Raw genomic sequence first — 16657 nt, 5'->3', positions numbered from 1 at the left:
GTGCATTTGGAAAGTACCCCTTCACTTTTTCCACATTTTGTAACATTAAAGCCTTATTCTAAAATTGATTAAAAAACATTTTTCCTCATCAATCTACACACAATACCCTATAACGATAAAGCAAAAACAGGTTTTGGGAAATTTTTACAAATGTATCAAAAATAAAAACAGAAAAATCAAATTTACATAAGTATTCAGACCCTTTACTCAGTACTTTGTTGAAGCACCTTTGGCAGCGATTACAGTCTTGAGTCTTCTTGGGTATGATGCTACAAGCTTGGCACACCTGTATTTGGGGAGTTTCTCCCATTGTTCTCTGCAGATCCTCTCAATCTTTGTCGGGTTGGTTGGGGAGCATCACTGCACAGCTATTTTCAGGTCTCTCCAGAGATGTTCTATCAGGATCAAGTCCAGGCTCTGGCTGGGCCACTCAAGGACATTCAGAGACTTGTCCCAAAGTCACTCCTGCGTTGTCTTGGCTGTGTGCTTAGGGTCGTTGTCCTGTTGGAAGGTGAACCTTCGCCCCAGTCTGAGGTCCTGAGCGCTCTGGAGCAGGTTGTCATCAAGGATCCCTCTGTGCTTTTCTCTGTTCATCTTTCCCTCGATCCTGACTAGTCTCCCAGTCCCTGCCGCTGAAAAACATTCCCACAGCATGAGGCTGCCACCACCATGCTTCACTGTAAGGATGGTGCCAGGTTTCCTCCATACGTGACGCTTGGCATTCAGGCCAAAGAGTTGAATCTTGGTTTCATCAGACCAGAGAATCTTGTTTCTCATGGTCTGAGTGTCCTTTAGGTGCCTTTTGACAAACTCCAAGCGGGCTGTCATGTGCCTTTTACTGAGGAGTGGCTTCCGTATGGCCACTCTACCATAAAAGCCTGATTGGTGGAGTGCTGCATAGATGATTGTCCTTCTGGAAGGTTCTCCCATCTCCAGAGAGGAACTCTAGAGCTCTGTCAGAGTGACCATCGGGTTCTTTTTTTCCCCCGCAAATATATATATATATATATATACATATACATATACATACATATACACATACATACATACATATAAATACATATACAGTGGGGAGAACAAGTATTTGATACACTGCCGATTTTGCAGGTTTTCCTACTTACAAAGCATGTAGAGGTCTGTCATTTTTATCATAGGTACACTTCAACGGTGAGAGACGGAATCTAAAACAAAAATCCAGAAAATCACATTGTATGATTTTTAAGTAATTAATATGCATTTTATTGCATGACATAAGTATTTGATACATCAGAAAAGCAGAACTTAATATTTGGTACAGAAACCTTTTTTTGCAATTACAGAGATCATATACAGTGGGGAGAACAAGTATTTGATACACTGCCGATTTTGCAGGTTTTCCTACTTACAAAGCATTTAGAGGTCTGTAATTTTTATCATAGGTACACTTCAACCGTGAGAGACGGAATCTAAAAATCCAGAAAATCACATTGTATTATTTTTAAGTAATTAATTTGCAATTTATTGCATGACATAAGTATTTGATACATCAGAAAAGCAGAACTTAATATTTGGTACAGAAACCTTTGTTTGCAATTACAGAGATCATACGTTTCCTGTAGGTCTTGACCAGGTTTGCACACACTGCATCAGGGATTTTGGCCCACTCCTCCATACAGACCTTCTCCAGATCCTCCAGGTTTCGGGGCTGTCGCTGGGCAATACGGACTTTCAGCTCCCTCCAAAGATTTTCTATTGGGTTCAGGTCTGAAGACTGGCTAGGCCACTCCAGGACCTTGAGATGCTTCTTACGGAGCCACTCCTTAGTTGCCCTGGCTGTGTGTTTCGGGTCGTTGTCATGCTGGAAGACCCAGCCACGACCCATCTTCAATGCTCTTACTGAGGGAAGGAGGTTGTTGGCCAAGATCTCGCAATACATGGCCCCATCCATCCTCCCCTCAATACGGTGCAGTCGTCCTGTCCCCTTTGCAGAAAAGCATCCCCAAAGAATGATGTTTCCACCTCCATGCTTCATGGTTGGGATGGTGTTCTTGGGGTTGTACTCATCCTTCTTCTTCCTCCAAACACGGCGTGTGGAGTTTAGACCAAAAAGCTCTATTTTTGTCTCATCAGACCACATGACCTTCTCCCATACCTCCTTTTCTGGATCATCCAGATGGTCATTGGCAAACTTCAGACGGTCCTGGACATGCGCTGGCTTGAGCAGGGGGACCTTGCGTGCGCTGCAGGATTTTAATCCATGATGGCGTAGTGTATTACTAATGGTTTTATTGAGACTGTGGTCCCAACTCTCTTCAGGTCATTGACCAGGTACTGCCGTGTAGTTCTGGGCTGATCCCTCACCTTCCTCATGATCATTGATGCCCCACGAGGTGAGATCTTGCATGGAGCCCCAGACCGAGGGTGATTGACCGTCATCTTGAACTTCTTCCATTTTCTAATAATTGCGCCAACAGTTGTTGCCTTCTCACCAAGCTGCTTGCCTATTGTCCTGTAGCCCATTGTGGAGAGGTTGGAGTCTGTTTGATTGAGTGTGTGGACAGGTGTCTTTTATACAGGTAACGAGTTCAAACAGGTGCATTTAATACATGTAATGAGTGGAGAACAGGAGGGCTTCTTAAAGAAAAACGAACAGGTCTGTGAGAGCCGGAATTCTTACTGGTTGGTAGGTGATCAAATACTTATGTCATGCAATAAAATGCAAATGAATTACCTAAAAATCATACAATGTGATTTACATTACAGACCTCTACATGCTTTGTAAGTAGGAAAACCTGCAAAATCGGCAGTGTATCAAATACTTGTTCTCCCCACTGTACATATCCTTAAAAAATATATATATTTCCCTTTATTACTTTCCAACCCCACCACCCCTTCCCTAATTGGAGTAAACTAGTGAACAACAATGCTTAGGCCTCTACTTCCAGCTTATACATACTATATACATTTTATGGACACAGTCAATTTTACAATAATTCTATTTTGTTTGTTTTTACTCATAAACTTCCTGTACCCCCAACCTCTCCGATCATTTTCATGATGTCTATCCGGTTTGCTTCTATATGCCATATCTTCCTAACTGTGCTCTTTCACAAAAGCTCTCAACCTATAACCTATATACTTATTATAGACACAGTATGCACCTCCCTGACCAAGGCCCTTCTCCCCGGATTGCTCAGTTTGGCCGGGCAGCTAGCTCTAGGAAGAGTCTTGGTGGTTCCAATCTTCTTCCATTTAAGAATGATGGAGGCCACTGTGTTCTTAAGGACCTTCAATACTGGAACTTGTTTTGGTACCCTTCCCCAGATCTGTGCCTCGACACAATCCTGTCTCGGAGTTCTACGGACAATTCCGTCGACCTCATGGCTTGGTTTTTGTTCTGACATGCACTGCCAACTGTGGGAACTTATATAGACAGGTGTGTGCCTTTCCAAATCATGTACAATCAATTGAATTTACCACAGGTGGACTCCAATCAAGTTGTAGAAACATCTCAAAGATGATCAATGAAAACAGGATGCACCTGAGCTCAATTTCGAGTCGCATAGTAAAGGGTCTGAATACTTATGTAAATAAGGTATTTCTGTTTTTCATTTGTAATAAATGTGATGAAAAAAAAACATGTTTTCGCTTTGTCCTCATGGGGTATTGTGTGTAGATTGATGAGGAAAATGTTATATTTAATCCATTTTAGAATAAGGCTATAACGTAACAAAATGTGGAAAAAATGAAGGGGTCTGAATACTTTCCGAATGCACTGTACGTGTGCAATTGAGTATGAGTGTGTTTCTTGTGTCTGTGTATTGGTACATGTGTGTTTGCTTATGTCTATTACAATGTGTGTATGTGTTGAAAGGAGGCACACACACCTAGCCTGTTTATATGAGGTGTTTGACATCTCATATTCATTACTGTCTAGCGATTCATTAACTTAGGTGTGATGAAATGAACATAGAATGCAGAGTGCAGATAATGAATTGTGCGGATTTTGTTTGGGTGACAGGTTCTGATGGAGTGGGAGAGGGAGGAGAGAAGGAGTGGCTGAGGAAAAGAGTGATAGAGAGAGTGGTAGAGAGGGATAGACCACCTCATCTAGTTGGAGACCAGGGAGATGAAGGGTGAAAGGAGGGTAAATGATAATAATCAATGACAAGTCTAGTTCAATGTTGTTTCCTTATTAATCAAATACTGAAAGGATACTGTACAATATATAGCACAATGGTTAGACCACACAATGAGGGAAGAGGATAGGGATGGGTAAAATATTAATTTCAATTCACGGCTGTCCTTCAACAAATCTACCGACAGCAGAGATGTGAAAGGCAGATGAAAAGACAAAATAAATGTAGGGCAGAAAATTGGCAGGATACAGCATTGGTCATTTACTGGTGTCACCCAGAGAGAGAATGGGAAGTTGCTTTTTTGTCATATATGGCTCCTTAAGTGATATGCTATTAACTGTTGTGGAACTGGTCTATATTACAAAGTTACAGCCGAGCATACGTATCTTCTCGCATTCACATGGGTTCTCCTGGGCTCATTTAGGTGTTGGTTGTGGGAAGTTGGTGTCAGGGGAATCTGGGGTCCATTTGGTCGTCTCTCCAAATGGTCCATTGAACCGTTTTTTTCACGATACATTCACTTTCAGAATCTTTAAATGGACAAACCTGTACAGAAACCATTGCTAACACCTGCATTGTTCCAGGTGTTAGTCTCAGTCTGCAGCCAGTGTAGCTGGTGTATCTGGCAGACAGTGCTGCTGTGTTCTGGGAGGCCCTGGTCCCATCTGGGTTCTAATCTGGATGCTTGAACAGAAACACAGTCAGTCGATAATAGCAGCAGTTTGCCTCAGGACCTCCCATACCAAACCCTGTCCCCAAAACTCATTTAAACATCCTTTCCCCTGAAACAGAAAGCACATTTTGTGCAAAATCTTTTTTTTATTTTTATTCAAAGCACCCAAAGGGAATCTGAAAATCAACATTCTTTTGAGTTTGTCAGTGGTGATGTCTTGCCATTGAATTGTTTTGCAGTAGATCTAAAAATAAGTGTCTGTAATATTGAGGAATCTCATTAAAGTAGACAGGTGACTGAGTTTCATGACCTCTGACCTTCTTCCCCCTCTCTGTTCTGGTCACAGATATTTAGTCTTCCTGCAGATCAAGAGAGATCTGTACCACGGCCGCCTCCTGTGTAAGACATCGGATGCTGCCATGCTGGCTGCCTTCATCCTGCAAGGTACAGTGACAGGACCTGACAGGCTGGATTTGCCTGCCCCACTCTCTGGACTGTATTTTCAAACTGTATTCCCCATCATAGAGATAAATACCAGCCGGGAAAAAAATACCTGGATTTCTTATAAGGATGTTGTGTAATCAGTTTGTAATGCAGATTAAATGCCCTGAGGGTTTCTTACCTCCGTATTGACTGATCTCTTCTGTATGATAAAAAGCATGAAATTAGAATTTCATGCAGACAACACGTGCACCTCCATACTAATTTACACTGTAAATCCATAGCTGACAAAGAAAGACGGGACGGCTGATAAGTAAGATCAATGCTTTGAAACGTGGATGTCATGCTAGGTTATAAGGTCTTCTGATTATCAGGCATCTTGCTATCAGCACTATCGTTAGCTGTTTAAAATCAAATCAAATTGTATTCGTCACATACACAGTTTACAGCAGGTATAAAAGGTGCAGTGAAATGCTTATGTGCTAGCTCCCTCAACAATGCAGTACATCATTCTATAGCAATTATGACAATACAAATTGTCACGTCAAAAATAACAAGTAATAGAAGTAATAGGAGAGGTAGTATGCATAGTAATAATGGACTGTATTACACTGTATTTACAAATATAAAGTTGGTCACGCAGTGGAATACATAGTATATAATAGAACAGCAGCTTTGACTGTGTGTGTGTATGTGTGTGTGTGTGTGTGTGTGTGTTCTGAGTGTGTATGGGTGCTTGTGTGTGTGTGTGTGTTTGTGTGTACGTTTGTGTGTAAGGGTTGGATGTGTGGGTAGTTAGTGGAAATCATCACTAAGGTGCAAATAGTCTCTAAGGTGCAGGTCTGTGCAGGGAGACAGCTAGGGTTAGCTGTTCAGCAGTCTAATGGCCTGGTGGTAGTAGCTGTCTCTGAGCCTGTTGGTCCGAGACCCAATGCTCTGATACCGCTTGCCAGATGGTAACCGAGTGAACAGTCTGTGGCTCGGGTGACTGGAGTCCTTGATGATCTTTCGGGACTTCCACAGACACCGTCTGGAGTAGATGTCCTGCAGGGCAGGGAACTCGCCCCCAGTGATGTATTGGGCTGTCCGCACCACCCTCTGTAGAGCCTTCTGGTTGAGGGCGGTGTAGTTGCCATACCAGGTGGTGATGCAGCCGGTCAAGATGCTCTCGATGGTGCAACTGTACCTGCAAGAACCCTAACCTTATTGATGAATCAGCAATACACAAATTGGCTTAATTATTTATTTACTAACCCCCCCCCCTGTTTCCTGTAGTCCACGATCAGCTCCTTTGTTTTGCTGACATTGAGGGAGAGGCTGTTTTCCTGGCACCACTCTGCCAGGACTCTAACCTCGTCCCTGTAGGCTGTTTCATTGCAGTCAACATCAGGCCCACCACCGGTGTGTCATCGGTAAACTTAATGATGGTGTTGGAGTCATGCACGGCCACGCAGTCGTGGGTGTACAGGGAGTACAGGAGGGGGCTGAGCACACACCCCTGGGGGGTCCCCATATTGAGGGTCAGCGTGGCGGAGGTGTTGTTGCCTAACCTCACTACCTCGGGTCTACCTGTCAGGAAGTCCTGGATTCATTTGCAGAGGGGGGTGTTCATACCCAGAGCCTTGAGCTTAGTGTCAAGCTTGGAGGGGACAATGATGTTGAATGCTGAGATGTAGTCAATGAACAGCACTCTCACGTAAGCATGGAGCTCACAAACAGTAGACCCTCCAAAAACAGGCAGGCTGTATGTTTGAGGGGTACGGCGAGCGAGCCAAAGGCCGCAGAAAGTACAGTATTAGGAGAAGGCAGGTCCCTTGGCATGCACCGCTCTGTTCAGGAGGAGGGGCTGCTGCTGAATTAAAGATGTGCTGCCTGGTCACCTCCTCGTCCTCTCTCACTGGGGGAAATAATTGTCAGAGCCTCATGAGGGACTTCAGTGTGGCATGAAGTCACAAATAAACAACTGCAACCCTGGGCCAGTTTAAAATGTCGTCATTAAGAGCTCTGCTGACAACACCTCGGCCAGGGTGCCAGTAATGTGTGTGTAAAACTGTATCAATACTCACCTTAGCCCTAATAATTCTTGTTTACGAGGACACACTTCATAGCAAGTTACAGTGCCTTGCAAAAGTATTCATACCCCTTGGCGTTTTTCCTATTTTGTTGCATTACAACCTGTAATTTAAATAGATTTTTATTTGGATTTCATGTAATGGACATACACAAAATAGTCCAAATTGGTGAAGTGAAATGAAAAAAATAACTTGTTTCAAAGATTCCAATTACCTTCAGAAGTCACATAATTAGTTAAATAAAGTCCACCTGTGTGCAATCTAAGTGTCACATGATCTGTCACATGATCTCAGTATATATACACCTGTTCTGAAAGTAGAGATTGGAGTATCTGTCCATATGACCACTATAAGCCATACACTCCACAGAGCTGGGTTTTATGGAAGTGTGGCTAGAAAAAAAGCCAATTTTTTAAAGAAATAAATAATCAAATGTGTTTGGTGTTCGCCAAAATGCATGTGGGAGACTCCCCAAACATATGGAAGAAGGTCCACTGGTCAGATGAGACTAAAATTGAGCTTTTTGGCCATCAAGGAAAACGCTATGTCTGGCGCAAACCCAACACCTCTCATCACCCCGAGAACACTATCCCCACAGTGAAGCATGGTGGTGGCAGCATCATGCTGTGGGGATGTTTTTCATTGGCAGGGACTGGGAAACTGGTCAGAATTGAAGGAATGATGGATGGTGCTAAATACAGGGAAATTCTTTAGGGAAACCTATTTCAGTGTTCCAGAGATTTGAGACTGGGACAGAGGTTCACTTTCCAGCAGGACAATGACCCTATGCATACTGCTAAAGCAACACTCGAGTGGTTTAAGGGGAAACATTGGAATGGCCTAGTCAAAGGGGGGGTGAATAGTTATGCACGCTCAAGTTTTCTGTTTTGTTGTCTTATTTCTTGTTTGTTTCACAATAAAAAATATTTTGCATCTTCGAAGTGTTAGGCATGTTGTGTAAATCAAATGATACAAACCCCAAAAAAATCAATTTTAATTCCAGGTTGTAAGGCAACAAATAGGAAAAATGCCAAGGGGGGTGAATACTTTCGCAAGCCACTGTATTTATTACTGCAAACTGAGATTCTGTAAAAACATGTGATTTTATGATTTCTTGTACGGAATGATGTGAATATTAGTCATCTTACTGTATATACTGTATGTAACCATGTATGGTTAGAGTGTGGTGCTGTGAAATGGTAGATCATTTTATTAACATTTTTCTATCTCTGTGTTCCAGCTGAGATTGGGGACTATGACCCTGGGAAACATCCTGAAGGATACAGCTCTAAATTCCAGTTTTTTCCAAAACATTCAGAGAAGCTGGAGAGACGAATCTCAGATATACACAAGACAGAACTGATGTAAGGACCAATCAACTGTTCCTGGGTCTCTCTCAACCACTCGCACATGCATGCATGTTCATGCATACACACAACATTCAGCCTATAAGACAACTCAAAGCACTAACAAGTATTGTGCGACTGCTTATTAATAATACAAATCATTTATTCAACTTTTATAGCGCTATTCATGACATAAAGAAATCCCAAAGTGCTGTAATTGTTATCGTCTTGGAGACTAGTTCCTTCACCCTCTTCTCAAACATTTGTTTCATCAAACTAGCAGAAACAGCCAGGTAGACTGGCTAATGGCCCGCTGTTATTTGAGGGTTTTGTAGAGAGCAGGGTTGAGATGGTGGAATTGTCTTGAGCACACAAATTAGTACTACCTTTCATTAGTACAGTCATTAGTGTACTAATGATCTGGAAGGGAGTGCAATGCATTACACCTAATGAAGTAGGATAGGGTCGTGTGTGCACACAACACACACACACAAACACGCACACACACCACTTTCTCTGCCAGCAGGTTAGCAGTTTAAGCATCACTGAGGGTTTCTTCATGATGATACACAGGTTGTGACGGACACTTACCACACTGATCCTTCACGCTCACCCTCAGGACTCTGAAGGTCATGTGATTGAGGCCGCATGGATAATGGTTTAGCCATAATGGATGAGCTATTTATCCTCCCGCAAGGAGCTTCTCCTTTGTTTAAATCATAATTAGTATGAGATAATGTGCTCTATAGAAATGAAACTACATTGAAACATGGATCAGACATTTTCACTTTAGCTCAGAAGTGATTTGAAGGTTCTTTGTTTGTTGCCATTACTGAGTGCTTTGTCTACAGTTGTGGTCAAAAGTTTTGAGAATGACACAAGTATTGGTCTTCACAAAGTTTGCTGCTTCAGTGTTTTTAGATATTTTTGTCAGATGTTACTATGGTATACTGAAGTATAATTACAAGCATTCCATAAGTGTCAAAGGCTTTTATTGACAATTACATTAAGTTTATGCAAAGAGTCAATATTTGCAGTGTTGACCCTTCTTTTTCAATACCTCTGCAATCCGCCCTGGCATGCTGTCAATTAACTTCTGGGCCACATCCTGACTGATGGCAGCCCGTTCTTGCATAATCAATGCTTGGAGTTTGTCAGAATTTGTGGGTTTTTGTTTGTCCACCTGCCTCTTGAGGATTGACCACAAGTTCTCAATGGAATTAAGGTCTGGGGAGTTTCCTGGCCATGGACACAAAATGTCGATGTTTTGTTCCCCAAGCCACTTAGTTATCACTTTTGCCTTATGGCAAGGCGCTCCATCATGCTGGAAAAGGCATTGTTCGTCACCAAACTGTTTTTGGATGGTTGGGAGAAGTTGCTCTCGGAGGATGTGTTGGTACCATTCTTTATTCATGGCCGTGTTCTTAGGCAAAATTGTGAGTGAGCCCACTCCCTTGGCTGAGAAGCAACCCCACACATGAATGGTCTCAGGATGCTTTACTGTTGGCATGACACAGGACTGATGGTAGCGCTAACCTTGTCTTCTCCGGACAAGCTTTTTTCCGGATGCCCCAAACAATCGGAAAGGGGATTCATCAGAGAAAATGACTTTACCCCAGTCCTCAGCAGTCCAATCCCAGTACCTTTTGCACAATATCAGTCTGTCCCTGATGTTTTTCCTGGAGAGAAGTGGCTTCCTCGCTGCCCTTCTTGACACCAGGCCATCCTCCAAAAGTCTTCGCCTCACTGTGCGTGCAGATGCACTCACACCTGCCTGCTGCCATTCCTGAGCAAGCTCTGCACCGGTGGTGCCTCGATTCCACAGCTGAATCAACTTTAGGAGACGGTCCTGGCGCTTGCTGGACTTTCTTGGGCGCCCTGAAGCCATCTTCACAACAATTGAACCTCTCTCCTTGAAGTTCTTGATGATCCGATAAATGGTTGATTTAGGTGCAATCTTACTAGCAGCAATATCCTTGCCTGTGAAGCCCTTTTTGTTCAAAGCAATGATGACGGCATGTGTTTCCTTGCAGGTAACCATGGTTAACAGAGGAAGAACAATGATTTCAAGCACCACCCACCTTTTTAAAGCTTTCAGTCTCTTATTCTAACTCAATCAGCATGACAGAGTGATCTCCAGCCTTGTCCTCATCAACACTCTCACCTGTGTTAACGAGAGAATCACTGACATGATGTCAGCTGGTCCTTTTGTGCCAGGGCTGAAATGCAGTGGAAATGTTTTTTGGGGATTAAGTTCATTTTCATGGCAAAGAGGGACTTTGCAATTCATTGCAATTCATCTGATCACTCTTCATAACATTCTGGAGTATATGCAAATTGCCATCATAAAAACTGAGGCAGCAGACTTTGTGGAAATTAATATTTGTGTCATTCTCAAAACTTTTGACCACGTCTGTACAAAGTTAGAAAACAAGGTGCTTTCTAGAACCTAAATGGGTTCTTCGGCTGTCCCCATAGGATAACCCTTTGAAGAACCCATTTTCGTTCTAGGTAGAACATACTTTATACTGTGGAAAGCATGGAGGATGTGACTGCACCCAAATGAGTGTAGTCTGAGGTTCATAGGTATAGGAGCTGTAAGATAATTATAGATAAGATCCTCTGCTGCACTCTAGTGGGTTGTTCACGTCTCACCACCAACAAAACACCTATCCGTCATGCCTGGCGTGTGATCATGGAAAATATCCTTGGAATGCTGAAGCAGGTGCCTATTTGGATCTTTTGAGTGTATCAGTAATTCAAGCTTAAGGGTCACGGGCATATCTTGATGTGTTTTTTCCATTGATTGTGCTGGAGGTCAGGCTGATACTCACGTTACTCCATTGCTATTGAATGTTGAATGGTTGGTGCATGATTAAATGTTAATGGGTAAAGGTATCTAGGATGGTTGACACAGTATCTGCCTGTCTGGCCATCTATTCAGATCTCTGTGATCTATTCAGCATCTGCTAGCTCATTCTGGTGATCAATCCTCTGTGTAAGGGGAAGAGTTTTGACACAGTTAATATTATTCACGCATTTTACCTTTACTTTTCATAGACCTGGATGTATTGATGTTAAGTATCTTAATCATACATTGATGCCATATTTGTTGATGCTCTCTCTCAGTGGCCAGACACCTGAAACATCAGAGCTGAACTTCCTCCAGAAAGCCCAGATGCTGGAGACATATGGTGTGGATCCTCATCCATGCAAGGTGGCCAATTCTCACACACTGCTGCTTCAGTTTAATACATTTTCATTTAAATACCCTTTTTTCCCTCTACTTGAGCTTTGAGGTCTCTCGTGGTAGAACGGATAACAACTTTCTAAAACAAATAGCAGCATATACAGTTATGTAGTATGTTCAGTGCGTGTGTGTATTTGATACAGGTATATCGAGTATTGTATGGTGCCATTATGTAAAACACTTTATTCTGTTTCTGACAGGATGTATCTGGAAATCCAGCCTTTCTTGCCTTCACCCCGTTTGGATTTGTCGTGCTTCAGGGAAATAAGAGGGTTCATTTCCTCAAGTGGTGAGTAGAATGATTTCTCCTCGAACCCTAAACCAAAAAACCACAGCTTGTTATACTGTCACAATCAACAGAGTGTGTCCATCTGCCTCTCTCCTCCTGAAAAGAGGTCCAGAATGCATACAGTACTTACAGGTGTCTCATTATCTTAGCTAGTCGCTACCATTCTGGGCATATGATTCCACAGCCTGTCTGTTTGAAATCAACTTGTTTACAGATTGGATGCATAAGAGAAAAACATGTTTTCAACCACAATGCAGAAATGATCATGCATGCAGCAATGGCTGTAAGAATCCTCAAAGACATACATGGATCAGTGCTGTAACATACTATTCCATACAGCTCCTCTCATTAAGCCAGTAACCCACTATATTGGGTCTGTAATAGTTCAATAGGAGTTAGATATTCACTCCTGATATAGAAATCACACCACCTAATTCAGTACAGTATGTCTGTAATACTTACTAATTCTGGCCAAGTAGACAATGTGAATGTTACAATATTTATGGCTGCTTTGTTGGTTTTACCCATCCCATGTCCCCAGTTTGCCTGGGGTATTATCAGAAATGTGTTCTGTGAGCCAAACATGGAGCTGTTTGTGTGATCTGCTAGTGGTTGTGATGAATTTTTAAAGAGCCTCTCAGTGCAGCTGGATGTGTGTGTAACTATCCCCTTTCCTTGTGGGCAGGAACGAGGTGACCAAACTGAAGTTCGAGGGAAAGATATTCCATATATATGCAAATCAGAAGGAGGTGAGAGTATTAATTATTGTTGTGTGTTGGGGGAGTCAAGCAGAGAGAGCAGCGCAGCAACATACTTTGACTCTGACAACAGGGCCTGGAGATACCATGTTCTAGGCATACCACAGACCAGTGTGTTCAATAAACAGCAGTAGTTACAGTAATGACTCTTGACTCTTGAAACTCTGAGATAAACTGTCAGTTTGTTTTATTTTCCTGCACATTTATTTCTAATGTGCAGGATAAAAAGATCATCTTGACGTACTTTGCACCAACACCTGAGGCCTGCAAGCACCTGTGGAAATGTGGAGTGGAGAACCAAGCCTTCTACAAGTAAGTGTTGTTCTTCCTCTAAGCCGTAGCTACACACTGTACTCCAGTGCATCTGTGAGAGCTGTCCAAAGGGTGCTCTCCTCTCACCCTGAAGTGTCCACCTTGAAGTGTCCTTCTCAGAGAGGGGATGAGACGCGTGGCAACGGTGACCTATTGTGAGTGAGTGTGTGATGGAGTGAGACAGTGAACACTCCACAGCTCCTCCAGAGAAATGAGTGCTCCTTCCGTCTCAGCCATGACTGATTGTGTGTGTCCTCTACCCCCCTCTGGGAGGTGTTAAAAGATCCCCAACCCCTGCAGCACATCAACACAATAACTGGAGAGAGTCTAGTAATGGATGAGGGTGACAGGGAATGTTGCTAAGGAGCGTGTGGGCTGAGAGAGTGCTCAGGTGATATAAGGACACAGAGGAAGGTGGAGGGAGAAGGGGGAAAGGGGGGAGGAAAGGGAAAACGTAGGGCAGCTCACAGCACACAGCGAAATCGAATTAGTATGATGTGATTTCCGGCTATAGGGCTATAGATCTCAATGGGGACTGGTGGATTTTCACGGACGCCTGGCTCATTGGCACAGAGTTTCATACTGCTGTAATGAAAGACATCTGTCTGTGAGTGCTAAATCCCACTGTATCAGGCACACACCACACATACACACATTTATCATTCAGGGCACCATGATCTTTTATGTAATTTTCCCATAGTTATAACGCTATTATGTCTTACATATAGTATAACTAAGCTATTATGTCTTACATATAGTATACTGCATGCACACATCTCCAAGGAGGACTAGGCACTAGGCCATAATACATGAGAGTCAGGGTGTTGGTTTCCAGTCCAAGCTGGGCTTAGAGAACCAGATAGCATATAAGAAGGCTGGAAATAAAGAAGCCCATTGTATGTACTAAAAGTGAGAACAGCAAAGTGAGAATAGGCTGTGATGCTGTAGGAGGGAGAATAGGATCAGTCCACAGACTCCTTACAACGTAAAGGGTAAAAAGTATTAACAGCTCCCAAAGTTCACCCCTCTTCTCTTTCTTTCCTTTTTCTTTCTTCCCTCTTCCCTTTTTCCCCCTTCATCAGGCTGGAGAAGTCGAGTCAGGTGCGGACAGTGTCCAGCAGCAACCTGTTCTTCAAGGGGAGTCGTTTCCGCTACAGGTATAGCAAATTATGACAGTGAGTAGAGGGCACTGCAGAGAGCCCACAGCTGTGCTTTAGAGCTTTTCCCTCAGGAGGGGACCTTTACCTGAGCCTGACACCTCATACACTAGGCTAGAGGACACAGTGGGGACAGGAAAGGGAACAGTGTTTTAGTTGCTTTGAGAACAATGTTCCAACATTCAGGTTCCATTTCATTCTTTTCATATCTGTGAACACCAAAGGGCAAGGGGCGGGAAAAGAACTGGGCATGTGAAACCTTTTCAAGTTTTTCAAGTTATTGTGTTTCACCTGTTTTATAGTTATTGTGTTTCACCACAATATGAACTGGAAATCTAAACGTTCAAATGGTTTCAAATGATTACAGGTGAGTCCAGTGTGTTATGATGAAAGGTTGAGTTTGTGTTTCAACATTTGGCAATTTTTTTGATATTGCTGTATTGTCTTGAGACAGTGATTGGGTTAGAGAGTTGGGTTCACCAGGTTAATCTAATCTCAGTTCCCATGTACTGTACTTCTCACTGAACTGCTGTCAGTGTACTGTGTGGCACCTGGGAGTCTGGGGTCTGGTGTGTTTGTGTGTTTGTGTGTTTGTGTGTTTGTGTGTGTGTGTGTGTGTGTGTGTGTGTGTGTGTGTGTGTGTGTGTGTGTAAGTCTGAGCTCAATTATTGTGCTCTATTGTAGTGGACGAGTAGCGAAAGAAGTAATGGAGCAGAGTGCCAAAATCAAACGAGAGCCTCCAGAAATACACAGGTAAGATCAATGCTATTCACTCGATGTCAATGTGGGCAGTGTATCATCTCAGAGGACAAATATGGGATGTGTGTGTGTGCATGTGTGCCTCCGTATGTGTGTGTATATGTGTGTACATGTGCATGTTGTATGTCTCCACAGGGCTGGCCTGGTTCCCAGTAGAAGCTGTCCGTCCATCACTCATGGCCCACGCCTCACCAGTGTTCCACGTACCCGCCGGAGAGCCGTCCACATATCCATCATGGAGGGTAAGAGTTTGACCTGAACCCTGACCCACTAGTCCCCTCAGTCAACACTGGCACTCAATAACAATCCCCTCAGTCCCATAAGAGCCTTCAGGAATGTGGACAGGAGTGACACAGCTCTGTCAGTTTTCTGTAGCTATATGAACATGTACGGTAGACTAGATAGTTGTGGGAATGTGTTGCAACGCTCTAGTTTGGATCTGTGGTTTTAAAGGTAATCTGTGGATAATTCAATGGAGCAATAACAGAGAGGAGGGTGTTAAATCCAAAGAGTTTTAAATGGATCAGGTCCTTGCTCCTATTTGGGAACCTGTTATCCCCCCCCCTCCCCAGAACACACACGCATATACACACACTGTAACCTGAGCTTGACCATATCCCTGCTTGTGGGAGTGGAGGGCTAAGTCGCAGGTGTGTGTGTCACTCAGGCTGCTCTATATCAGTGCCAGCTCTCAGCGCTGGGGGTGTGTGTGAGAGAGAGGGGTACAGTGCCTGTACAAGGGCAGCTGGTGCAGCCATCAGTCAGTACACCTGCCCTGGGGCCTGGGCTCTGGGCTCTGGGGCCTGAACCCTGGGGCCTGGTGGGGCCTGGGCTCTGAGCCTGCAGGTGGGCCTGCTCCTCCTCTCACACACAGTGATCTGACCTGCCTCTGTCCCTGAGGCTAACCTTGCAGGCTGACACTGCAGCATGGGCTTGGGTGAACAGGAGCAGCATGAATGAAGGTCACTGTTACCTGTCCTTGTCACAGCTGAGTCCCTGCCTGCCTCCCAGTATGTACACCTGGCTATACGCAGGCCTGGCTCTAGGCTGCTGCAATGAGTGAGAGGGTCTGGTGCTGCATGTCTCAGAGAGCTTTGAGAAGTGCTCACCCATCACCCATCACCCCCTGCCTGTGCTGACTGGCTGTCTTACAGTAGTATTAATACCCCTGCTGAAAATAGCCAGGGCCTTTCTCTCCATGTATGTCACTGCCCTGGGTGGGGCCTGAACAGGGCCAGTGCTGGCCGTCTGAACACTGCTACAGCAGGACAGTCGCTTTCGCTAGCCCTCATACTGCCAGCCAAGACAGCAGCCATCGGTTTAACACACATAGCGAGACTACCACATAGCGAGACCACCAGGGCGCTGGGACAGGGACCACCAGGACTGTACAAAGACACACATGCTTTGAGCTCTAGAAGCTGCCACCATGGTAAAGTGTCTGATCCGCATCACCACCCGGGTGAACGTCCACCTGCGGAT

At 43.9% G+C, this 16657-nt stretch overlaps 1 protein-coding gene across 4 annotated transcripts in view; it reads left to right on the top strand.

Moving 5' to 3' along the window:
* LOC121576604 (FERM domain-containing protein 5) overlaps positions 1 to 16657 on the top strand; it is a 112167-nt gene that overhangs the window by 84085 nt on the left and 11425 nt on the right. For 3 of the 4 annotated variants that reach the window (XM_041889862.2, XM_041889863.2, XM_041889860.2), the window contains 9 exons: positions 5138 to 5235; positions 8545 to 8668; positions 11780 to 11867; positions 12101 to 12189; positions 12875 to 12938; positions 13168 to 13259; positions 14342 to 14416; positions 15101 to 15169; positions 15311 to 15417. In XM_041889862.2, the coding sequence (XP_041745796.1) occupies positions 5138 to 5235; positions 8545 to 8668; positions 11780 to 11867; positions 12101 to 12189; positions 12875 to 12938; positions 13168 to 13259; positions 14342 to 14416; positions 15101 to 15169; positions 15311 to 15417 (806 nt within the window). The remainder of the gene's footprint in view (positions 1 to 5137; positions 5236 to 8544; positions 8669 to 11779; positions 11868 to 12100; positions 12190 to 12874; positions 12939 to 13167; positions 13260 to 14341; positions 14417 to 15100; positions 15170 to 15310; positions 15418 to 16657) is intronic. The other variant, XM_041889861.2, reaches the window with a different exon arrangement.

Source organism: Coregonus clupeaformis, chromosome 11 (genome assembly GCF_020615455.1).
Source record: "Coregonus clupeaformis isolate EN_2021a chromosome 11, ASM2061545v1, whole genome shotgun sequence".
NCBI lineage: Eukaryota > Metazoa > Chordata > Actinopteri > Salmoniformes > Salmonidae > Coregonus > Coregonus clupeaformis.
The sequence above is the reverse complement of the archived record's forward strand: the minus strand, read 5'-3'. Positions and strand labels throughout refer to the sequence as shown.